Raw genomic sequence first — 26529 nt, forward strand, 5'->3', positions numbered from 1 at the left:
TTGAACACTCAAAATTGTCCCTAGGTGTGAGTGCGGATGGTTGTTCATCTCTGTGTGGCCTGCAATTGGCTGGCAACTGGTTCAGGGTGTGAATGAATGAACGCATAAAAGTACCTAAAATAAAAATGTACTTACTAACCTAAACTAATGCAGAGTTTATTTGAAGGTGTATTTAACTTCCACGACGTTCATTCTTTCGATTTGAATTCAAAATTGTAAAATGCTAATTCGAGATCGAGTACTGATAATGTCAATGCCAAATTAATATCGGATTGATCAAGACATGATGAGATCGATACAGTAGTTTCTGTTTTGCTCTTTTATGCACTGTTGCCTTGTATTTTTGGGGGATTGTTTGCACTTCATTTGGTATATTTTTTTGCCAGTTTTTTTTTTTTTTTCCCTAGAAAGAGAAGAGATTTGCACTGAAGGGGCTAGACGTTGTTTTGTTTTTGTATTGATTCCCCAAACGCACTTGACAAATCATTGGGTTTTTGAGTGTTTTATATTTGATTTTGGGTGATCATTTTGAAGAGCGTGTTTATTGAAGTGAAACAAAAACCCAGAAGAGAAAAGCAATGAAGGGATATTTGTCACCTAATTTTTGCACGGTAGTTTCTGGACAGAACCTGGGGAAAAAATATGTTTCCCGGTGATCACTTTGTGCACTTTTAAGAGAAAAAAAAAATCCACAGCTTTAACAATGACTAGTAGTACTGTATTTTAAGATAAGATAAGATATCCTTTCTATTTGCCAATAAACTTTGTCCGATTTATGTCGTGTTTTTTAACTGTAAAATAATTAAAAACAAAGAAGCATCACAAAAAACATGTACATGTATCATGAAAATTACCGGTACTTGAGATTTATGATGCATCAACCTTAGTTATTAAAAAGTTGGCATCGATATTGGCTATCCTTGCCCTGCATTTACTTGGTATTGGATCACTCCCTAAATATGCACCACCATTCGCAAATAGAAATAGGAAATGACTGAATATCTGAATATGAAATTGTGAGAATTAAGTCATAGTTAAAGAAAGTTCTACCTTTTTATTACCGACTAAATGTGGAAAAATGCACGTACAGTAACCGTATGTAACTAATCGTCATCGATTTATCACTAATCATATAACCAGCAAAATAATAGTCTTTAGAAACAAGTTAGAAACAAGCTGAATAAAAAATAAAATGATGTAAAAACAATTGTAAATAGCACAGCCACCTTATCTATATCTATATTTATATTGCACTTAATCGAACGGTGTACATTGAAACTTTAACATTTATTTTGTGACTGCAAACACTTTGTTTTTACCCACAATCTTACTGCTGTAGACTGTAAATTTCCCCAGTGTGGGACAAATAAAGTACCGGTATATCTAATCTTATCTTATCTTAAACAGCTGTGATGTTGTATTTCAACAATTAATCTAATTTGATAAGACGTGCAAGTGGATTCATTTATTGTTTCGTTGCTGGGTACATACAGTACGGTTTACTAGAGTCAGTACATAAAATATACAAGACATTTAACAACAGTTTTTATTCATAGTTGTGGTCATGGTTTTACCTGCAGAATTTGCCAAAGATTTTTTTTCTGGGAAATATGACGACTGAATGGGGCACCACATTATTCTCTTTGTTACTGTTTTTTTTTAAATTGTGCTGTACTGTATTTAAAAAATGTTTCGCATGATCACTATTTTTTATTTTGAATAAGGAAGCTACAAGTTGTACATTGTCAGTTCATGATCACAATCTATTCAGTCATTGCATAAGACTCACTATTTTGTTCCAGTAATCAAACAAAGAGTTATTTACGAACCGTACACATTGATTCTGGAACAGTTTGTGGGAATGTACTGGACATAACATTGGTAGGGAAAGGGGTGAGAATGACAATGGCGAAAGTGATGTCATATTCATGTCCGGAAGAGAGCAGTAATGCTCCTAAAAATGTCCAACATGTCAAAAATTGCAAGAGAAGAAATAACAAACTCGTATTATTTTGCAGCGCGTTGCTAACAAAAAGGAAACAGTTTCGCTGTTTGGTGCAAGCATGCTGCGTCATAAAGCGAGTGTGGAGGTAAAGCAAGTGATTGGAATTTTGTCAAAGTTACTGACGGCCACCGGACTCCAACATGTCCCTGCACCGGAGACTTTTAGACGGGCTAAGTTTGGCGAAGTCAATGTGGTAAGTGTCTCTTAATCCATTTGTATATGTGACGATGCGGTCGGAGCACAATCTAAAACGCTTAATATATATATTAAAAAAAACTTAACATGGCTTAGTGTCAAAACTACGACCAATTGTTATCAAAATTCTCATGCATACATCTCTACCAATGCCCACTTCATCCTTGGAAAAACATCAAAACGATCGCCAAAATATATTGTGTTTTGGGGATACTATTGAGCTTTTTTCCCCCCACATTGACGCGAATTAATGTTCGAAAACTATAGTTCTTGGGTGCTGAAGTTAACCACATTACGCAATGTCAGGCAGGTTTCCAACAGTCCTCACGATTTCTTCCCCTAATTGAAGAGGTATCCAAGACAAGAACGCATCGTTCGCGACATTAATAATTTGGAGTTGTATTGTGATTATATTTGCAGGAAATACTTAAATGGTAAATGTTGTAACTTTGTCAAGTCAAATACAACTTTATTGTCAAGGGTAGCCTACCAATGATATTACCCCAAATACGAACAGTACTGTATTAACAACAATTGCGTCAAATTCGTTAGTATTGCCGATAAAGTATCTGTAATTCAGTTTTGTCTTGTCAAAAATAACTTTTGTGATACCCGAAATGGACGAAATTATCTGCAATGGCATTTACATCACTTTTGCCATTTTTGTGTATGAGGTTTGTCATTCTCGACACAATTTGCTGATATCTGCTATGCAAATATCTGCTTATGTGGAAACAGTCTCTCTGTAACTCAAATTTGAGATATTTACAATTTGATTCTGAGGAACATAACTATGGAGAATTAATGACAAGTCAAAATGGCAATATATATATATGGCAACAATTGAGTTGCAGCTCACCCTAATTTACTCGTGGATGTTGGCAGCTGGATGGTAGAGATCTAAAAAAAAAAGAATTCCATACGCATAAATGGCAAAAGTGGCATCACTTGCCGTCGGTCAGATGGCGTCGCAGATATCTGTAATTCAGTTTTGACGATAAGCAAGACATATCTCTGTGTCTGTTGTTTCAAATTCTGTTAGATGTTTTGAATGAAAGTTCCACTGATTCAAAATGTGATTACAGCTACTCAGAAAGACATTAACATCTACAGTGTTAACAATTCTGGATACTAAAGCCAAACTTAGCTTTCACGTGTTGAATACACTTTTCATAAGGTTTAAATTATGTACTTGCAGCGTACATGTTGCAGGCCACCTTGGAGAAACCACACCCTGGAGGAGAGAATATTGTTGTTATAAACACTAGTTTTATTTAGAACGGTCACCTGCTTAAATCTAATGTACCGGTAGTAACAATATTCCTACAATTATACTGTTTTTTGAGAATTTCTGCATCTGATTTTGCTGTCTTTTTGTTTTCCAGGAGGATCAATTCTGGCAGCTGCTAGCCAACATCCTGCAGACAAGAACTCTGTCCGCTGCAGGCTGCACACAGATAAAAAATGGTCAGTCGCAGACAAGCCCGCTTCAGACCAAAGAATCGAAAGTCTGGCTTAATTTTGTTAAAATGGATGGATGGAGTTTGGACACAGCTGATTTAAACCATGCAAACTTGTTTAACTCCACCTCCTCAAAGAATCGGAATAGGTTGGAAGCGGAATCGATACGGGGAATCAGAACCGGGATCATTTAAATTCAAACAATGCACAACACTAGTTTTTCACAATCGGAACAGAGTTCTATTAGGTCTGCTTATGTTTTTCCTCCATCATGTCTGAACTCTGTAGTCACTCCTGAGTGCAAGATGCTGGTGAGCACAGGCCTGTGGCAGAGTGGTTACTATGCTGGCTGGATGTATCGAAGCCAGACGGGAGGAGTCACCAGCAGGGAACTCCTTCTAGCATTTGGCTGGTTGCTTGCTGATGGAACGCTGGAGAAACTTTTGACCCGACGAGTACAACAACTGGACAAAACACTTGTCCCACCCATACTTGTAAGTCTGACCAGGACAGTCACACACAGTACACGCCATTCAGTATTTGCACAATCCTTCGACCATAAAATGGCTTAAAGTCAAGTAACTTGCTGTCGATGGAAAATGACATCATAGTGCCTAAGGGCTCAGGTGACGACCAGCTGTTTTCTGAGTTAGGCCATTTGACATTCACAAGCTAAGTTGTGATTGGTTGTTACATGAGCCTTGAGCAACTGTCATGCAATTGGCAGTCGACAGCGAGTGGCTAAATGGCTGCTCGTTGACACTGACAAAAAAAAGAAAAGATTTGTGCTGCAGGGACAAAAGTACGGTTGATGCCGGAGCTGCATGACGAAGTGTTGGATTAGCTGACCCAAAATATGTAAAACTTGGGTTACAACTGTCCACAGCCAAACGCAAATCCCGATTTAACCGCAAATCCCCACTTTGGCTGGAGTTTTCAGAAACCTTCGATTTCAATGCAAAAAAATCTCTGGGACATGTGAATAACAGGGCAAACCACAGAAAACTATCTCCCATTTGCCAAAAGCCTTAACCCACTCCTGAGGAGCAATAAGTAACAACCATATAATATGGACTCCAGATCACACTGACTGGAAATGAACCTTGTTTGAATGTTTTTAATTGCAGGGAAACTTGAATGAAAGCCTAGGCAAGCATGGAGAGAACATGTCAACTACATTTACAGACAAAATCAAAGCTATTTGAAGAGGAAAACAAGAGAATATATATAAATATAGCCCATGCATTTGCTTACATTTGGTGGTGCAAGGGTATTTGATGAGAGATCTTGTTTTCTGTGTTCTAGATGAAACTTGAGATTCCTCAGCAGTCCCTGGTCGAGTGCAGCTCAATGAGAAGACTTCAGTGGCTCATGGGTTGTCTGAGACACCAGGGACGGATGCTGCTGGCCATGCAGGACGAGCGAGCTTCTTTGCTACATGCTGTGAGGAAGTTCATCTAACTTGTTAAACACAACTCCCGTATTGGCCCGAATAGAAGACGGCCCTGATTACAAGACGACCCCCTCTTTTTCAAGACTCATTGTTGAAAAAAGACTTTTTGAGCACTCAATTAATTTTTATACAGAAAATAATGACAGTACATCTGAAACAAATGATTATAACAATATATTTGAGAGAAAGAGCATGTTATTTTGCCTCATTTAAAACAAAAGTGCAATCACGTTCGTAAATGAATGGCTTCTGGTTTTTGAAATGTAAATTACATCATAACTTCTCATCAGCTGCCGGTTAACCTGGCCGATCATCGACCCACCTTACCCCAGATTGTCACTTCGTTTCTCCATTTTCTGTTATCTCTTCTATTATTTTCTTCTCTTTTCCTTGTTACCGCTATTTTTTATTTTTCTTCTTCGTGCTACTGCTATTTTTATTTTTAAGTTTTCGTGGCAGGGGTTCACTTTGGCTTGGTAAGTCAAGTTCAACATTCGCTTCAATGATATCTGGCGCCATCTAGCGTCGTGAATGGGTATATTGTCTTGACCCTGAATATAAGACGACCCCCACTTTTTCAGTCTTATTTCAATGCAAAAAACACCGTCTTATATTCGGGCCAATACTTGTGTTGGTTCAGTTTATTGTTGTGCGATGGATGATTTTGTCAAGTTCTAAGTGTCTAAATTTGAAAAACTGCTTAGGTGTTGTTTATCTGTTGCTAATGCATGATTTAGGCGTTGAAAGTTAAACCAAAATATTGACACGCTGATAAGGGCGTGTGAATAGTGAGAAATTTCACCATCAAACAACAATTCTAGTGGGCTGAAATGAAAGGTGGACATAATTTCAGGTTAATATTAGATCACAGCATATCATGTGAGCAGGAACACTTGTCTACTTGCAATACAGACTTAATTCTATCCATCCATCCAATGTTCGGGCATTAGGCGGAGGACACCCTGAACCGGTTGCTAGCCACTCGCAGGGCACACACAGACAAACAACCATTCACGCTAACACTCACACCTCGGGACAATTTTGAGCGTTCAATCAGCCTGTCATGCATGTTTTTGGAATGTGGGAGGAAACCGGAGAACCCGGAGAAAACCCACGCAGGCCCGGGGAGAACATGCAAGCCCCACAGAGGAAGGCCGTGGCATTGAATCAAAGCCAGCACCTCTGTACTGTGAGGTCGACACGCTAACCACTCGACCACCAGGCCGCATGACTTAATTCTAAAATTAATTAATGTGCAGACCATATATAACTGATTTTATAATGTTTGTGTTTTTATTTCCCAGATTTTTTCTGCTAGCCAACCTTCTCGATCATCTTCCGCTGGTCAAAGCTGTACTGTGCTGAATGAGGTGCGGAAGTAAATTACCACTTGTCATGCAACATGCATATTAAAGTTAGAGCTCTGACTCTCAAGTCTGAAAGTGTTTAAAATAGGACACACATTGTCCACATTCCAAATAAATTAAGTTATCATACAGTAGCAACTTTGAAAGATCAAACACAGTTCGTTTTATTTTGGACACTGTGCAATTTTCAATGTGTTAAAATTTGAATTCCCCTTCACCTACCCGAATGGAAATAATGGATGCATTGTACTTTTTAACATTCTTTAACTCTTAACTGTAGTATAACTCTACAGTGAAACAACATATTGTGCTTGGAAGGTGTAACCCTTCAAATTCACTTGTTACCCAAAACAGAACTAACTTTGCAAAGTTCCCATCTACATCATTGTGTGTTTTGTATTTTAGACATGCATTGGTGCGCAGGAAGTTTGTGACCTCCTTGAGTTGTACCTAAACTGGAAGCAGGTGGAGAATGTTTTCTGGACCTGGATGGTGAGTTGTACATCTGCAGAGATCCAGACTAACATTTTATTTAATTTTTTAACGAGCAGCACAGTGGACCTAATCTGAAGTTTTAGGTGCTCTAAGTATAACATTTTAGGATTCATTCATTCATCTTCCATACCGCTTGATCCTCACTAGGGTCGCGGGGGGTGCTGGAGCCTATCCCAGCTGTCTTCGGGCAGTAGGCGGGGGACACCCTGAATCGGTTGCCAGCCAATCGCAGGGCAACATTTTAGGATGCACACTCTCAATGAACTTGCAAGGGTCACATTTCCACGCATTTTCACGATCTTACTGATAAACGGAGTATGTGTATCGCCGAAGTTTGTCAGCAGCAGCAGCAACAACAAATCACCAAATGCATTGGTCGCACATGCGTGACTAGTCATTAACGTGCGCATGGATTTTAGGTGCCATCATTTAGGGGCATTCTGGGGTCCCTGCTATGCACGCCTCAAAACCTTCAAAATACACAAAGCATTTGTGCCTGTGTACTTGTAGGACAGTGTGGTTGATTACCGTGAGAAGGATGCTGTCACCGAGAGGCCGTCACATCTGAGGGGAGCGATCGCTAGCCTCCCTGGACAACCGGCTACAGAAAAACTGGACGACATACTGCTGAGACTGAAAACAGTGCAGGTGCTCGGTGACACACGCGTTTCAAAAGTGAAAAAATGAAATTCGGAACCCCACCAATTCCATTAAGTTGGGACTGTTATGATAAAATAACAAACATTGTATGATATTATAAATTACATTTTTTAAAAAAAATAGCGCTTTGTAGACTTGGCTGTTCTTCTTCCCCCAAACAGAAGAGACAGAAGACTACAAGAGGGGACGTTCAGGACGGCCGAGGGAGACTTCGGGCTGGCATGGATATTTGCCATGACACGGCTTTTCTCGAATCTTTGCCTCCCCTGTTGTCCATCTCTCAGACATACCGAGCCAGATTCCAGTCCGCGAAGACGGGCAACAGCTGCTCGGTCAGTTTCCATGGTACAGTCGAGGAGGCAGACGTGCTGTCAGCGTCTCAGGTCTTGGGACTGCTTACTCAAACTGAGAGACAGCTGCTGGAGGGGAGGGACACACAGAGACTGGCCAACAGGATGAAGCTACAGGAGATGATTGGCAGATTGGACAAACTGGTGTTGATACCACCGTAAACATTGTTTGTGTTCAACACGTGAAAAATTACATCTGCTGTGCCCGCCGTAAGATATTATGGATGTTTGTAGGTGCTAAAGGGTCATCAGAAAATGGACACGTTTCTCATGCAGGCCTGTGAAATGATATGAAATGACTGAACATAATTTATGATGCCGTATTTGAAGGGGAACTAAACCCAAGATGTTTTGTAAATTATAACATTTTCTTTAGCAGCTACTGTTTACTTAAGTCTATATTTTTGTTTCTTGAGATGTTGTTGCCAATTCACTTTTCCTGACAGATTCTATTTATGTGCCTTCTTGATTAAACGAATGTGGTGGTAATCAGGTTTGGGTGTGGTCTGTGGGATTTAACTCGGCTTTCCCAAAACGGTCATTCGTCGCAGTTTGTGATTTAACGAGAGGGGGCAATTCCTTTTTCACATGGAGCCAGTTTCCATTTTTGGGTTCCTTTGCAAGTAAAAGAATTTTCCCGGGTTGTAATCTCATCTGGATTACTTTTTGTGTTTCACATCAAAGAGAACAAACGTACAATGCTGATGTCCGCTTCATGTTTTTCCGGTCTTTATTAAATCCATTGTATTCAATCTCTCAGCCGAGCCAATACCCGCTTATTGTCAGGAATTATGATCTCTGTCAACATGGCACCGTATTTGTATTTAATTATTCAGTTTTTATTCCATCAATGCTAACAGATGACTGTTAAAATCATGCTGGTAGATCCTTATCCGAAAAATTACTTTTTCACAGAGGATCAGAAAGGTTTGGATTTTCTTTTTGCCTGAATAAAGTGAATTGTCATTTGAAAATTGCATTTGAAAAGTGTCAGGGCTGATCTGTGACAAAAGACCACCAGAGCAAATAATTCTCTCTCTCCCACTCCTCTGCATCCTTTGTTCTAGTTGCATCGTTTGGGCAACTCTTCAATCGAGCTCAGTCAAAAGGGAAATAAGACTGACACGCAGAATTTCTTGGTCTTGACTTTGGTAATGTAAGTACAGGAACTGTGTTGAACATCAGCAAATGCTCCCAATTAAATATCCACTCGTCTGTTTTCTGCCATTCGGGGTGACCAGGATATGATCTCAAAAATGACATTTGGAGAGAACTAGGGTACACCCTGGATTGGTCACCAGTCAATCGCAGCCTTATTAAACATGAATTACATGAACAAAATGATTAACATTGCATTGCCGCATAAACATAGTAGTTTTACAAAAAGGAGTTCCAGACCCCACGAATAGACAATCACACAGCCGGCATGTTATGCTATAGTTGAACATTGCACAGACATGAGACTGACTGGAAACAAAAAGAAATTAAAGGTCCCATGCAACCATTAAACCCACCTTCATGGTAATACAATACTTTGAGTTTCTCCCAAAAATAAATTTAAGCAGTTTATTGCTCGATTCCTCTGAGCTGATGGAAAGTTTTAGCTTTACGTAAGTGTCGTCGCCATCAGTCTTTTTTTTTTTTTTCGGAGTTGAGTGGCCGCGTAGTAACCGTGAAGTCAGTGGGCAATCTTACGTCACAAATTGAAATCTGCTCATTTCTGCATGGCTTTGTCTTTCAAAGCCTATTGCATTGACGTCCAGCTACATGGATGCCAAACCTAAACCATGTCAGATTCATTTTGACTGATGTTATTCAGAAACAAGTGGGGGAAAAAATGAGGCCTTTAAGATATTCTTCCAGGCTTCATCAAAGCATCAGGTGAAGCCAAATGTTCACTTTTGCATTCAGCACCAGTGTTGCGGTTACAGAGCAATACAACAGCAGCTGCTGCGGCAGTGAAGCAATTACCAGCTAATCAGACATCCCTCTTCTTCTGTATTTTCAGTATCGACAGTTGAAATGTTTTGGAAAACGCTTTGTGGAGGGGGTCTTGGGGGCGGGCTAGTGGGACAGCTGCGGCCAGACCAGGCACGTTGGGTTGATCCATGGTCAATGGGGTGATAGATGAAGCAATACGTTCCTGGTTGACACTTGTTCTTCACACTCAGTGCCAGCTCTGCAGCTGCCAGGGGCCGCCGAACACCATTTTCATAGATGCTGAGGATGTATGAATCTGGAGGACAGACAGAAGGATTTTTGGGGAAGTGAAGGAAAGTGTTACTAGACAATATTACCAACCCAAGATATTTTGGTCCCATAATTACATTAAAGCATAGTAAAATATCAGAGTATTTGGACACCAAAGTATTACGCATTTAGCACTGATCTATTTAGATTGTTAGACACACAGATTTGAATTTCAGTGATATCTACCTTGTTCAAAGCGTGCAGCACACTGTTCGGTCAGCTGTTGGACTGTGGTGGTGGGAAGGATGCCTAGAGTTTTGGGATTACTTCCAATGTCAGGAGAGCATATTGTCAAGAATTCCTGCGCAACCGCCATAAACACAAGAGTTACAACTATAAACATTTATGCAGTCAAAATAACACGCATGTATTGTCAGATTCCAGAAACTGTTTCAGTGATTCATAACTACTTAGAAGGTATATTTGGTTCATGTCAATTTGTGTAATTGTCTGTTCATCCAGCAAGATGATTTTTATCGGGCAAGCTACCGTTTTCCCAATATTTTAATAACTACTTTGGTGTGGTCGGCCAACCTTTTCCACTCAGCGAGCTGTTGTTATGCCTTACAAATACATTTGTTTGATTTATTAGGTCGATTATTGTAACATGTTGCTCTCTGATCTTCCCATGTCGAGTATTAAAAGTCTGCAGTAAGTACAAATTGCTGCAGCAAGACTCCTGACAAGGACAAAAAAAAGTTTGATCATGGTACTCTGATACTTGCATTGGTTCCCAGTCCACTCGAGATGCAATTTCATGGTTTTGAACTTAAAATATTACACCGGTTAGCACCTTCCTATCTCGTTGACTTGGTGGTACTGTACATTTCGTCATCATCCATCGCAACCTGATCATCCTGGAAAGGGGATCCCCCATCTGCGGCCCCTTCTCAAGGTTTCTCATTTTTCCCTAGATTGTGTTTTGGAAGTTTTTCTTTGCCCTCCTGGGGTTTACTATGAGGCGATGTTGTTAATATTTATCAACTTTAGCGCCGTTGTTTGCGCATGAGCGGTGATGCAGTCATCTGATTGGGTTGCACTCTATGTCAATCAAGTAACGGGATTGATGATAGGCTGACGGAGTACGTTCTGTGAAGTTAGCGCCTTGTTAGAATGGTAAAGCCACTGCCGAGGAGTTTGACGCTTGTTGTTGTAAGAGCCCGGGAGCCGCATTGAACCAGCCAAAGAACCGCACGCGGCTCTTGAGCCGTGGGTTGCCCACCACTGCTCTAAGGCAAGGGTGGCCAACTGGTGGCCTTCACTCACATTCAGAGTGGCACTCGATTAATTTCTAAAACGAAAATCTTTGCTGTTGATGAGCCATTGAAATATGGAATACCAGTCTCAACCAGATGATAGCAGACATCGCTCAGCAGCGCCTCCGACCCATAAAGTTGCAATTGCGAAGAAAAGCGTGTCGTGGCTGCCACAAAAGTGAGCACAAAAAAGCACAAAAGAGAGCATTGACAGTTGGTTTACATGGGGCTTGAGTACATACATACTCTAACGGCCCCATGGGGATAAATAAAGTTTTCTGAATCTGAATTTGTGTCCTCCATAAACATGGATATATTCGATGCTTAATAGTGCTACAAACGCTTATGGCGGTTTAATTGGACAAACAGCCATGATGTTTTACCCATCGTTTAATAATAATAAAAAAACACAGACTTATGCACATATTTTGTCCGTATTAAAAAGGTAATTTTTGTTTGGAATGCATCACCTATCCCTCACTGATTGATGGATGGATGGATGGATTGGAAAAACTTTTTCTGTTTAAGTTATTTGGCCTGTATTGCCTGGGATAAACATGCAACCCTAACCTTTAAATGACTTTTTCTTTGGGGGGGGGGGGGGGGTGGCTGCTTGAGAATAAGAGAGTACCGGTATGTCTACCTGAACAGATCTTTGGTCCAACCATTCCAGGTTGAGTGTGCGTCGTCTCTCCCACCGTTGAATGGAGTCCTGAATCTCCTTACTCAGCTCACGTGGACCTGACTTCTGCCGGTCAAACGTCTTAATGTGCTCAAGAGCGCCGTACGTGGTCGTCAAATAATATGAGCCTACATACGTACAGACACACATGTTACAAACAACAAAGGTCATTGCAGGGGCAAATAGCTGAGCGGTGAAAGGAAGCAAATACTGTACCTTCTCCTATTGTTACCGCAGGGTCCATCAACTCCATCATGTATTCCACATCCAGCAGTAAATTTGACAGATTAGATCTAGCCAGGACATAAATCATTACAGGCAGGAAGTCATCAGCTCCATGGGTCCGCCCTGTGAAATCATGCAGACTTTTTGTCACCACGTTAGACGAGTGTTGATTTAATTCCACGTACTTGCTGGTATTGTGGTCGCAAGACCAAAATTTTGACTTTGATATTATACCTGCATATCATGCCTCGATACGCACAATGAAGAGATACTAAAAAAAACAAAAATGAATAAAGCACAGTGGAAGAATTAGCTGACACCTAAACAACTTCCAATTCTTTTTATTTGTATTTGTTTAGAAAATTAAAAGGATACTAATTAAAATATTTGTAATTGAATAAATGTTTTAAACAACTTTGAACATCGATCGTTTTTAAACACTACTGTTAAACATCCATCCATTTTCTGAGTGTGCTGGAGCTTATCCGAGCTGCGTTCGGACAGTGGGCGGGGTACACCCTGAACTGGTCGCCAGCCAATCACGGGGCACACATGGACGAACAACCATCCGCGCACACACTCACATATTGCGACAGTTTCAAGTGTAGGTTAATGGGGAGAACATGCAAACTCAACACAGGGAGGGCGGAGCGGGAATCGAAACCTGCACTTCCGCACTGTTGCCGACGCGCTAACCAGTCGACCACCAGGCCGCAACACTACTGAAAATGTTATATTTATATCCAGCACTACAAAAAATATTTGTTGTTTTAGCAAAGTTATCATGATCATAAATCCACGTTCCAAAAACATGCGTGGTAGGCTGATTGGACGCTCTAAATTGTCCCTAGGTGTGAATGTGAGCGTGGATGGTTGTTCGTCTCTGTGTGCCCTGGCTGGCAACTGATCCAGGGTGTCCCCCGCCTACTGCCCGAAGACGGCTGGGATAGGCTCCAGCACCCCCCGCGACCCTAGTGAGGATTAAGCGGTTCAGAAAATGGATGGATGGATGGAAATTACTAGTGTTAGCTCATCGTTGGCTGCCTCAAAAGTGTTGAAAGCTAGCTTTGCTTTTTTTTTTATATCGACATATTTCACCTAATTTTGAGTAGTTTGGGGACATGCAGAGAATGTTATATCCAATTCGTATGTTGCCAAAGAGTAATACAGTGCCACAATGTCACCAAACCTTAGTTGCAATCTTAGTTGTTCCCTCTGCTTTTCTCGACTCAAAATGATTCTCTTTGCTCTTTTTTGTCCCTACACAGCCGCACACCGCTTCGCAAAGATGCCCAATCGCTGGCCATTCCATTGTTTTGAATTTAGAATTTTTTTTGGTGCATTTTTTGAAGCCTTTAAAAGTTCCATCCACCTACCCATCCGTTTTCTAACCCGCTTATCCTGACAAGGGTCGCGGAAAGGACTTACACCCACAGACGAAAATGCACCTCCGTAATTTGTTTAAGGTTTCCTGTCATTTGCCAGTCGACAGCTAAACGGGCATCCGTCAGTGATGGACTGACGGACCTCCCATTAGAATTGACGTAATGCTCACCTCCGGTAACTGTATAGTCCTCCCCTCATTCTGTTTGGCTATTCGGGCAGCCAGCTAACTACTTTCTCCTCGTCACATTTCATGTGACCACCGTACCTGTCATGACGCACAGGCGCATTAAGATCGCAGACTATTTTTAACAACACGTTTATTTTATTTTATATATTTTGTTGTGTATATTTTCAATGAAATAAAAGGAATTAATTTGTTCAGTGGCATATTATTACTCAACCGCTTCGATATTTGTGCTTTCATCGTTGTTGTTTTCCTGCTCACATTGCATTATGATTTCTATGAATAACCTGTTGAGTGAAGATCGATGCTCACTACTTTTCCAAGTGCATTGTGGGTAAACTTTGAGTCCACTACATTTTTTAGATATTCAGACACCCCAACAAAATGGCCTAACACCATAATAGTGCACAATATAGGTATGAGTGTGCACATTCGACACAGCCATAGTTTAAAATTTGTTTTACAAATCAATTTGGGGGCGGCCCGGTAGTCCAGTGGTTAGCACGTCGGCTTCACAGTGCAGAGGTACCGGGTTCGATTCCAGCTCCGGCCTCCCTGTGTGGAGTTTGCATGTTCTCCCCGGGCCTGCGTGGGTTTTCTCCGGGTGCTCCGGTTTCCTCCCACATTCCAAAAACATGCGTGGCAGGCGGATTGAACACTCTAAATTGTCCCTAGGTGTGAGTGTGAGTGCGAATGGTTGTTTGTCTCTGTGTGCCCTGCGATTGGCTGGCAACCGATTCAGGGTGTCCCCCGCCTACTGCCCGGAGACGGCTGGGATAGGCTCCAGCACCCCCCGCGACCCTAGTGAGGATCAAGCGGTTAGGAAGATGAATGAATGAATGAATGAAATCAATTTGGACATCTATGAGCTTCAAAATACTTCTCGAGGAACATGTTTGTACCTAAACCAAGTCTTATAACTAACATGGAACGATAACAATCACATGCCCTTTTATAAATGCTGTGGAATATATGGTGAGGTGTGTTGCCATTTTAACCTTTACTGCCCAGGATCTTCAGAATCAATCTTCACAATGGGATTGTTTCTTTAACCAATGATATTTCAAATGCGTACTGCCTCGATGACACACGTTTTTGCAGTGTATTATTATAATAATAATGATAGCAATAATAATAATAAAGTGTGCATTTTTAGTTTTCGTTTTTGGGGCACTTACCTGGACTGCTGACAGACATGGAGTCGTAGATGATTTTACAGGCCTTGAGCAGTAACTCAATCTTCTTTCGAGGAGAATATTCAAGATGCAGATTACTGAGTTTCACGCTAATCTTCTCCATCGCCGAGGCCTCTGGGATGGCGGTGGTGACTCCCAGAGCTGTGGTGGTACTGCCGAGAACTACAGACTAATTTACACAAAATTGCACAGACCTCATTTTAAAAGAAGCGGTTGCGCATGCGATGATTAAACCACACGTAGTACAAATATGTTGCGCCACCTGGTTCTGTGCAAGTTGCTTAAGGCTGCCATTGTTGGTGTGTAGTTTCTCCAGACTGCGGTAAACAGGCTCCCTCAGTGGCTTCAGTACACTCTTACACAGAGCTGCTTCGACAATGCTCTCTACAGGGTCATAAAGTACAAATCATCCTTCCAAACGTTGACCTTGTTGAGAGAGACATGTTACAAATCACAAGCACCTGTTATTTATTTATTTATTTATTGCTTCATCTACGTAGACCCATAACCTATAGGTGGAAATATTTCTTGATGAATTCATCACACTGGTCAAGAGAAAAATTTTAATCAGAGATGACGCTGATTTAAAAAATGTCTATGTCTGTTTTTTTTTTTTTTGGTATCGCTTCAGGTTCTTACAATTAATTTTTGTTTATTAGTGAGACCAGTAAACGCCTGCGCAATATGGATTTTTCCAATTTACCCAAAAAATCCACCCGTTTCTGAACCTAACCCTTAATTCATATACCGGTATATTGTATATTATTGTTCTTATGATATTATTATTATTAAAACGATGTGCTAGAGAAAAAAAATTGAATCAGCACAGTTAATCGAGAAAAGTTTGAATCTCTGATTAAAAAAAATATATAATTTTTTTTACCAGTGTTATAAATTAGGGTGACTTCTTTGCCTCAAATATGAAACCTTGTGCCCTCCTCATATTCACTAAACTTTGGACATATAATGTACATCTATCCATCCATCCATTTTCCGCATCGCTCGATCCTCGCAAGGCTTGCAGGACATTCTGGAGCCTATCCCAGCTCTATTCGGCAGTAGGCGTGGGACACCCTGAACCAGTTGCCAGCCAATCGCAGGGCACACAGACGAACAACCATTCACGCTCACACTCACACAATTTAGAGTGCTCCATTAACCTGCCATGCAGGTTTTTGGAATGTGGGAGGAAACTGGACTACCCGGAGAAAACCCACGCAGGCACGGGGAGAACATGCAAACTCCACACAGGAATGCCGGAATCGAACCGAGCACCCTTTCTGACCTGCTAATCAGTGGACCACCGTGCCTTCTAAAATGTCCATGCATAAACAAATTATTTTAACATTTTCATAAGTTAACATTCGAAAATGAATGACTATTCTGCAGTGGAAGAGAGGTTAAAGACTGGGGAAAAAAGTAAATACTGACGTTTTATATTTTATTAGAGATGTGTTATGCATGGCATGTTAGTGGGGGTGGGGAGGTCATAAAAGGTGCAAAATCTCTCCGTATATAATCCCATACAGTAATTTGTCTTTGCAAACAGGACAGCACAGGAGCTAAATATAAACGACATGTGGCATACCCAGTTTGTCTTGTGAGAACTGATGCTGCGGCTCTATCATGGCCTGAAGTTCAGCACTTTGCAGCAGGTAACTCTTTAATTGAGTCATCATCTGCCTGATCTCCTGTAACAGCTCAGTGGAAGTCGCGTGGTTGGACATGGTCTCAAGGGTAAATGCTCGGTGCTCTTTCACCTACAAATCACACATGAAAACTGAACTTGATTCTTTGCGTTGGATATTTTGGAAACATGAACATTATTACTGGATGTATTTCAAGTAAATCATTTACCAGGCTACCAAAATAGCTCAGGGGGTCTCTGGCGAGCTCTACAATGCGTTGGGAGAGCCGACGGTCGTGATTGATGAGACCAGTGATAACGGTAGACAGGCGAGAACGAGCTTTGCCCAACATTATGGTGGTTGGTGTCCTCTTTATTTTGCTGCCGCGATTCTCTGATGGAAAACTAAAATAAATAGATGGGTACAGTAAAGTTAGTTGACATCCCAGGTTCTATGTCTTGATACCATGACCCTCCCCGGTCCCCTCCAGACAGACGCACACACGCACACACACACATATCCGCATTGCAGCCAATGGGCAGGTGACAGTAGTGCCTGGCGTGGTTGATAGTAACCAACGATCAAGTCTACGGGAGCTCTGCCCGATGTCGCTCTACATCTCGCATACTAAAACTTGGCCGAGGAAGAAGTCCGAAATATTTGTGGGATGGGATTGGAAGCAGTATACTTGCTGTCAAAACAATGATAGTGCATTTTTGCACCCAAGTTTGATCTCAATGTGGAGGTGGACACTCTGTATTTACTGTAAATGAAAAGCTGGGCTGGAGGGTGAAATATACAAAACTTGAGATGTCACAAAAAAGATTCTTTCCGCGCCACTGCTGAATGCAGCCAAGTGGCGGAAATGTACTACCGGCAGCTTTAGCCCGCCGGGTCGTTTCTTCCAATACTACTATGAGCCAAGGGGAACAACAAACGGTGGGCTATCTAGAACTGAGGACCAAGATGGCTTTCTGCCCATTGATGAGGAGGCCAAATGCCCCACAGGCGGGCCTCAAGGACCAATAATGCAGATCATCTCAGACAACACTCGCAGGCTTGCGAGTAGGACACAATGCTACGGAGTACAGATAGGTCAAGTCGTTTGGTCGTGGACGCATTGCGTGACTTTGCGTCCGGGCCTTCAAGAAACTTGAAGTTCAAGACAAGTTGATCACTCTACACAAGGATTTCCATTGAACGTGTGAGTCCATGATTGATCTCAGAATGGGTGCTGTTAGGTAGTACTGACCATTGTATCTATGCACTTAAAGGGAAGTCTAACCCAAAATGTTCTTGACAGTAAGATGTTCTGCATGCCTCCACTAGTCCAGACACGGTAGTCTGATTACAGTAAAACTACATTTATGCTATATAAGTTAAGCAGGGAATTTTGCTACTTTCTGTCAACTGAAAATGACATCACAGTTGCTCAGTGCTCAGTTAAAAAACAATCATGGCTCATATTGTTTTTGATTGTGATTTAATTCTTTTCGTACTGACACAGCTTATACCTCCGTCCATCCCTCCATCCATCTTCTGATCCGCTTACCCTCACAAGTATGCCAGAGACTATCCCAGCTGTCATCGGGCAGTCGGCGGGGGACACCCTGAACCGGTTGCCAGCCAATCGCAGTACAAATATTGACGAACAACCCTTCGTGCTCACACACACACCTCGGGAAAATTTAAAGTATTCATTCACCCTGGCGTGCATGTTTTTTGGGATGTGGGAGGAAACCGAAGTACCCCGGAGAAAACCCATGCCAGCACGGGGAGAACATGCAAACTGTAAGGCCAGAGCCGGAATCGAACCCCGCACCTCTGCACTGTGACCACCGCACTGCCTACAATTAATACACTCAATTGAAAAAAAATAAACTGAATGAATTCTTATCCTACTTATGATTTTGATCATGCTCCAGATTCATCTCTCCTTCTTCTTCGGTGCTGCTGTTAGAGTAGGAGTCCGGATCTAGCATGGCGCCCCCGTGAGGAGAGTACAGTGACGCATCTGGTCTTGGTGCCAGGGCGGGAGGGCCTACTTTTGTCCCAGTGTTCTGATTGGCCAGTCCACCGTTTGAGCTATTCGGTGAGCATGGTTTCTTCCTTGGCTGAGGTATCGGTCGAGTGGGTCTCTTCGCTGACATTTGAGGACTAAATTGTTGTTTGTCCTCTTCTTTATCCTTGCTCGCAGCTCTCTCTCCCCCGCTCGCGTCCGACAGTTCAACACCTTCATCCACCAGACATGTTTTTGCTTTCTCTCGTAGTCCTTCTCCTTCCTTTTCAGGTCCCATCCCAGGATTTTGGCCCTTGTCCCCGCCATCTGCACTGTTCCTAGAGGAAGTGCGGCGTAGAGGAGCAGGACGCAGCGAGGGGATGGCTCGACTCTGCGGGGGAACTGGAGGTCTTAATGGAGGAGGTGATGTCAACGCTGTCTTCCTGTCTTCTTTGTCCCCTCCCCCCACCCTTCCTTCCTCTTTTCTGTCAGCTACAGAGCTTTTTTCGAACGGGGGAGATGAGAAGAGCAGACCCATCCCAGAGCCGGATCCCAGGCTGGGCGGTCTGGGAGGAGGCCGCTTGAATTTCGTGTCCTGGTTCAAGTTAGTCTTGATCTGATTTTTAATGTCTCCGTTTTCCTTCTGGTTGGATTCTCCATTGAGCAAGTAGGCAATGATGCTTTTAGGGGTGTTGATTAGTAGTTTGGACTCAGAGAAGTCTTTTGGCTGCTTGGTTGGAGTCTCTGCCAAAGTGATTGGGTTGATATACAAATAAACCATGTTGGCATTCTGGTCCAAAACTAGGTTCTGTTTTTTTGTCTTCTGGTTCGTATCTGATGTCCAAAAGTCTGCAATATAGCCAAAGAAAAATATGTAACAGTTATCATATTTGTATAAACGTAGTATTGCATTTACTAGTAATATCTCAGATTGACAAATCCATACCCAAAAAATTAAATAAATAAAACAACCAAACCTTCGATTTCTATTTGTGAGAATTGTGGCCCACATTTATAAATATGTCACTGTCTACAGTCTGTACGTATTCCAATTGAAGAACTTTTCAGTTCAGTCTATCCTAAAATGTATACGATACAACAACATACAGCGCGTATCTGCAGTACCTGTACACATAGCAGAGATGATCGCCAGCTCCTCTTTCTGTGTTGCCATTGAAATAGCTTGTGGTAATTTCAGCGGTGCAGCCAGGATGTCCCTGATGGGATTCAACAACAAAGATTCAGTAATTTTAAGAAGTACGTTGTCGTAAAAAGTATTTGACCATGAAATGCAGTAACAGCTTGGATGGGAGTTTGCTAACAGGCACAAATTGTATCATTTCATCACCGAAGGTGACAAATATTGTGACTCTGTGTAGAATACAGGATGAATAATGGTGAAGACTTTCATTTGGAAAATTGAGTATTCAAAGTATTCGCATTAGTTATCATTCAAAACTCAACAAGTAGTTGATATGTTTCCCATTTTTACTCTGAAAATCTCTTTACTGCTACCAGTATGTCTCTCAAATTAAATGTTATGATTTACAACATGTTTTCCAAGCATGTTAATGACATTTTTGAGTATTTTTAAATGTGTTCTGTCCGATTGCTTAACATGCCTTTTCCATGAAGACAAACACAAATGCCCCTTCACAGTCACATCCAATGATTACTAAATGACTTAAGGAGGTCTGCCTTTAGACTTTTTTCCCCTATTTAGTACATCTTTCCATGAACGTGTGTGTGTGTGTGTGTGTGTGTTTAACCTGCTGACACAGTAGAAGGAGATGAGTTTGTAGATGTCATCAAAAACTAGCGCCGAACCATCTAAGTGAAGAACTGCAGCGGAAGAAAAAAAAACAAAACAAAACAGGCTAGTTCCGGAATGTCCACATTGTCAAGGTTTGTATAGAGTAGACACGAATAAGAAGACGCGCATACATGTCTTGTGCTGTTTGACCTTCAGGTTTTGTATTGGCATCCTTTCCTCCTCCTCAGGCAGGCGCACCGACAGCATCATCCCGTGCTCCTCTGTGCTTTGAACCAGAAAGATCTGCTCGTCCCGATCAGATGATGTCAAGTTGTAGAAAGTTGATGTGGAAGAGGAATGGGACATTATACAGTAAATCTGAGTAGTGTATCTGACACACTATTTTCTGACATACTATGTACCAGAGAAAACCCACGCAGGCGCGGGAAGAACATGCAAATTTCACAGGAAGGCCGGAGGTGGAATTAAACCCTGCACCTCTGCGCTCTGAGGGCAACGTGGTAATCAGTCAACCACCGTGCCACCGACTCCACATACAAAATATTAAAATATACATTTTCATAGTAAATGTACTTGTCCTGAGAAAAGAATGCTTGAAAAAAAAATCCCTAAAATACAATTTTTTCTCTTGTCCCACACCCAGTGACCAAATTGAATTTCAAATAAAAGTTAAAATGGAAAAAACAAAACAGAGCAATAAATAAACTCAAAGCAATCAACAGTTACAAAGTGGCAAAACTTGTTCCACTTTTCAGACGGAAGTTTAATAATAACAACAAACAGCACTCCAGAGTTTCCTGCTAGTTATATTTGTCTACAGCTGACTACAGCCACTTCCATTCCAACGTGAACATTTTTGGGAAGAGATACAAACATATGTGTGGGTGTCTCACCCCTGCAGCCTCTTCTCGCAGGATGCACGTGATTTCTTCTTGGGTGAGTTCTTTGGTGAGCCATACAGAACTGCTGCCCACCAAGAGATCTATAAGGCTCAGCATTGGTGTTGGAGAGGCCGGTGAGATGGCAGGGGGAGAAGCTAGGCAGTCAGTGGGGGAGGTTGAATCTACCTGGGGTGAGAGTGAAGAGACAGGAAAGAAGGAGGGAGTACGCTCACCGCTGATAGAGCTCTCTAGGAGAAGTGAGGGAGACACAGTGTATGGGGTCGGGGAGAGAGGCGAATGGAGAGATGGAGCAGGTGGGTTCGAGGAGAGCGGGGAAGGAAGTTTAGGAGTAAAAGGCAGTGACGGAGTAGTGGGTGGAGGTAGGGGAGGTCGAGAAGGGATTTGGGAGGACTTTGTGGTGGGAGGAGGAGGCCTGGGTCGACATGGCCTTGTAGAGGGGAGGGCAGGGGTGGTATGAGCTCCTGTCAGAGTGTTCGTGAGGCTGTGAAGGACAAATAGAAGGTCATGAATTCCATGCTGGCAAGCTGTCCCCACTTCACTTGGCATTTGATAACAGTCAACCATTGGTTTCAAATGTTTTTTCATAAGACAAGTTCATTTATATCAACGGTAATTGTCGTGTATGTAGGCTTTAGGGTTACAACCGAATGGTTTAAGTTTCCTCTCAAAATTTCAGTCACACACAAACACACACACACACACACACACACACACACACAGAAGTTTGTTACACAATACTTCCAAACATCTCCATTCTGGTAAACACATTGATACTGTTTCTTATTCATGAGAGGAGCAGAAGCAGCAATATCACCTGACCTCATGACTACCAAATGACTCACTCCAACTCTGTTTGGGCTCGACTTCGTCTTTAGTCACAGCACATTTGATACAATTGGTATTAAGAGTACGAGTATGTTATCTGCAAGGTTATTTAAGTCAACAAAAACAAACAAAATTATTACTATTATTCATAAAATAATATAAAAACTAACTACATTTTACATTTATAAAACTAAAACTCACTACAATTGCAGGGAAAATGACCCTCATTTTCATCTTTGGCAATTAATTTAATTCATGATCCTTTGGGGTTGATTTTAAATGCATTTATTTATGTGTTGGCCTGAAAAAGAACGTTCGAACAGTCAAGTCTTATTAATGTGTGTTGCACAGGAGCAACTTCATTTACCAAGCAGCCAATAAAAAATATGCCATCAGATAGACAGACGTGTTGCGTTTTTGGCTCCACCGATTTCATCATACGTGTCAGACTTCTGGAAAGAATAGAATTGGACTCCAGAAACGTGAACACGAAAAGAATGAACAAATATTTATTACAGAAAAAAAAAAACAGGCCGCATGACAGACAAAGTACAACAAAAGTTGCTGGTAAAACTGCAGAATAATGACTAAACCAAAAAACACTTGCCAACGCAAGGATCAAAATCAACAGAAATAACTTGTCACTGAATAGACAAAGGCGGCCCGGTGGGCCAGTGGTTAGCACGTCGGCTTCACAGTGCACAGGTACCGGGTTCGATTCCAGCTCCGGCCTCCCTGTGTGGAGTTTGCATGTTCTCCCCGGGCCTGCGTGGGTTTTCTCCGGGTGCTCCGGTTTCCTCCCACATTCCAAAAACATGCATGGCAGGCTGTTTGGACGCTCTAAATTGTCCCTAGGTGTGAGTGTGAGCGTGGATGGTTGTTCGTCTCTGTGTGCCCTGTGATTGGCTGGCAACCAATTCAGGGTGTCCCCCGCCTACTGCCCGAAGACAGCTGGGATAGGCTACAGCACCCCCCGCGACCCTAGTGAGGATCAAGCGGCTCGGAAGATGAATGAATGAATGAATAGACAAGGGACGACCCGGTGGTCCAGTGGTGAGTGCGTCAACCTCACAGTGCAGAGGTTATGGATTCAATTCCAGCTCCTGCCTCCCTGTGTGGAGTTTGCATGTTCTCTCCGAGCCTGCGTGGGTTTTCTCCGGGTACTCGGGTTTCCTCCCACATTCCAAAAACATGCATGGTAAAGTTCATTTGACGGTCTTCTAGGCGGAATTGTGAGTGTGAATGTTTGTTTATCTATGTGTGCTCTGCAATTGGCTGGCGACCAGTTCAGATGATTGTAGGATGGATAATATATGATAAATATAAATGAGTAATATCATAAAAATCACAGCTACAGTACGAATATGCACCACACGCGGTTATAACAGTGATGTAGGCATTTTATAAATTGCAAACTCTCATCAACAGAAAAAAAACGTTGACTTTCTTATATGCAATGACAATCATTTTGAGATGCACACACGCAAGTAATAATGATTTTCATATTCACGTCACTGCAGCCTTGAAATCGGGAAGATTTTTGTGAACGACTTATATATGTTTTATTAGGTAGTTATTAGCAAATATATGTCGGTGATTCTATTTATTTTGTTTACTGAAATACAAACACTTAAGATATACCACAAGAATTTTCTACAGTTAAAATTTTGAGTTCGATGAGTGCCTTAGAGGAGGAAGAGGTTAATCACATTATGCCATACTATTGTACTTCACCATCAAAGCTCTTAAGTTGACAAGTATGAGAAGGGAACTAACAATCCAGCACTTGTATCCATTGCGTGTACGTGACAAAGATTTCTGTCTCTGACCTGCAAGTGAGGGTCTTGCACAAAATTCTTAAGTGGCAGACTTGGTCAAAAGCGCTTGCATATTTTCAGTGCGTATCGAACCATACAAAGTTCACATGTCAAAACAAAGTCGACTCAATGAGAGATCACGTTACAAACCTGATCTATGGGCACCAATGTAAGAAAAATGTAATGACGCAAGCCCATGAAACTTGTTTTTTGTAGCCACTGACCTATTTATTAGTGAGTCACGTCTGTTTTTCCTGCCGCGTCTTGTTGACTTCCAAGTTCCACCCATGACTACTCTTTCCCTTCTTACACTTACAACACCCCATTGCCTTGGTAAAATACAGTTTGCTCACAAGATTTTCAAACAGTTCATTGATCCCAAACTCACCCAGTTTCCTGAGAATCAACGTTGGCTTCCATCATAATTTCTGAAAGTTGACTGTTGGACTGCTCGGTAACCTTCTTTCTCTTTTTCTTTTCACTCTCAGCTTCACCCAAATCCCGCCTTCTCTCCTCCCTGGTTCTTCCTCTTGTTTAGTCAAAGCAGGACAGAATAAGGCAAGATAAGGGGAAAATAACTGCCCGTGTCAGCTCTGGCCTCAACTTCCTGAGCTGAAAGACAAACCGCGGCTGAGAACTGTGGTTTCGTCTGCTCTTCTGGTCTTTTTCATTCATGCTATATGCTATATAAGTGGATGTCATGACTTTCTTTCTTCTTGCATCTTCTGCTTTTTGTACCAAATCAAAGGCATATATCTATATATAGATATATACATATATCTCGATATAGATATAGACATAGATATATATTCTATTTTATCCTCTGGACTCTGTCCTACATATTCAGCAGCCGCTTGTTCAGGCCCCACCTTGTCTCCTCCCCCACTCCTTTAAAGGCTTCCAGATGGATCCAAACTCACACTTGTGGAATGTAAAACTTCATGTTTCTCTCTCGCTTCACCTTCTCTGACGCACCCTAATCATTTCTCATTGCCTTGTTTCCTTTTTTTTTTATGATTGCATTTCCATTAAAACCAATTGCTTTCAGAAACAGGCTCCCTAGATTTTATCTTCAATGACCGAATGTTGAGCCGCTGCTATAAACATACAGTGTTTTGATATGCATGCGTGGTTCAACCATCTACACTCAACAGTGAGCATGTTGATTGTGCAGCTGCTTCCTGTGTAAGCACCAGCACTCATGCATGCTTGCAACATTGCACACATTCTGGTTGCATAGTTTCACCTCCAGCGAACTGCCACTGGATGGAGCAAAAATACAGAGATATGCAGTTATCTCAGCAACACTGAAAAGCATACCCCTATGACAATGTAAAAAGTACATCTTGAATCTTCCAGTCACTGGCTAATCAAGGTGCCATCATTCACCAAGAATACATGAGAAATAAATGCAAATAAAGAACAAGTAAAATGGAAATATTCCATCCATCCATCCATTTTCCACCGCTTATCCGGGGTCGGGTCACGGGGGCAGCAGCTTTAGGAGGGAACCCCAGATTTCCCTGTCCCCAGCCACTTCTTCGAGCTCTTCCTGGCGGATCCCCAGGCGTTCCCAGGCCAGCTGGGTGACAGTCTCTCCAGCGTGTCCTGGGTCGTCCCCGGGGTCTCCTGCCAGTGGGACATGCCCGGAACACCTCACCAGGGAGGCATCCTAATTAGATGCCCGAGCCACCTCATCTGGCTCCTCTCGATGTGGAGGAGAAGCGGCTCTACTCTGAGCCCCTCTCGGATGACCGAGCTTCTCACCTTATCTCGAAGGGAGAACCCGGACACCCTGCGGAGAAAATTCATTTTGGCCGCTTGTATCCGGGATTTCGTTCTTTCGGTCAGGACCCATAGCTCGTGACCATAGATGAGGGTTGGGACGTGGATCGACCGGTAAATTGTGAGCTTCGACTTTTCGCTCAGCTCCTTCTTTACCACGACGGACCGATACAACGTCTGCATCACAGCAGAATGGAAATATTTTCAAATATATTTTGAGATGAACAGGATCCATTCGCATAGTTTATGATGAGAAAAATGGATGGAAAGGTGAACGACTGGTTAGCATGTCCACAGTACAGAAGTGCAGTTTGATTCCCACTGACACATGCACACACACACACGTGCGAGTATACACGCACATGTCACGTTGACCAACATTCATAATGGACCCTAAAATGAACGAAACAGAAAAAGAAACTAATCACTGCCTACCTAAGTGGGAGACCTGACACAGTGAGGCAGAGACACACTTTTATGGCATGTTAAGTGCAGAAATATGCAGAAATATTGATATATCGAAGCTCATGTGTACCGTTTGAAAATGATGCTCCTGGTGCCGCAGATTCCCATTCATTGACAATGCCATCTGTGAATTGCAAATCAAACAAACTTTGAATGAGAATCATCAAAA

General features: G+C 42.1%; 2 protein-coding genes and 1 long non-coding RNA gene across 5 annotated transcripts; 2 read left to right on the top strand and 1 right to left on the bottom strand.

The window, feature by feature from the left end:
- The first annotated feature begins 1933 nt into the window (after nt 1–1933).
- tedc1 (tubulin epsilon and delta complex 1) lies at nt 1934–9227 on the top strand. 2 transcript variants are annotated; one of them, XM_052085808.1, is made up of 8 exons: nt 1934–2198; nt 3586–3667; nt 3950–4155; nt 4967–5104; nt 6419–6484; nt 6887–6973; nt 7487–7624; nt 7921–9227. In XM_052085808.1, exons 1-8 carry the CDS (start codon nt 2064–2066, stop codon nt 8146–8148), a joined length of 1080 nt encoding a protein of 359 aa, XP_051941768.1. In that variant the 5' UTR covers nt 1934–2063; the 3' UTR covers nt 8149–9227. The 2 variants fall into 2 exon arrangements, with proteins under 2 accessions (XP_051941768.1, XP_051941767.1); XM_052085807.1 differs by having other exon boundaries at nt 1935–2198; nt 7798–9227.
- rin3 (Ras and Rab interactor 3) lies at nt 9119–25005 on the bottom strand. 2 transcript variants are annotated; one of them, XM_052085689.1, is made up of 14 exons: nt 24499–25005; nt 21460–21949; nt 20737–20848; nt 20562–20634; nt 19918–20009; nt 18696–19641; nt 17023–17197; nt 16754–16925; nt 15428–15549; nt 15148–15334; nt 12391–12522; nt 12136–12302; nt 10423–10537; nt 9119–10222 (listed from the first exon to the last, which is right to left on the bottom strand). In XM_052085689.1, the coding sequence occupies exons 1-14, from the start codon at nt 24531–24533 to the stop codon at nt 9954–9956; spliced, it is 3087 nt and encodes a 1028-aa protein (XP_051941649.1). In that variant the 5' UTR covers nt 24534–25005; the 3' UTR covers nt 9119–9953. The 2 variants fall into 2 exon arrangements, with proteins under 2 accessions (XP_051941649.1, XP_051941648.1); XM_052085688.1 differs by lacking the exon at nt 24499–25005 and adding an exon at nt 24335–24492.
- LOC127614550 (uncharacterized) lies at nt 20545–21255 on the top strand. The gene is made up of 2 exons (XR_007966593.1): nt 20545–20697; nt 20794–21255. It is a non-coding gene; the product is annotated as an uncharacterized LOC127614550 (long non-coding RNA).
- Nucleotides 25006–26529: the final 1524 nt, after the last annotated feature.

This window comes from Hippocampus zosterae, chromosome 14 (assembly GCF_025434085.1).
Source record: "Hippocampus zosterae strain Florida chromosome 14, ASM2543408v3, whole genome shotgun sequence".
NCBI classification, from domain to species: Eukaryota; Metazoa; Chordata; class Actinopteri; order Syngnathiformes; family Syngnathidae; genus Hippocampus; species Hippocampus zosterae.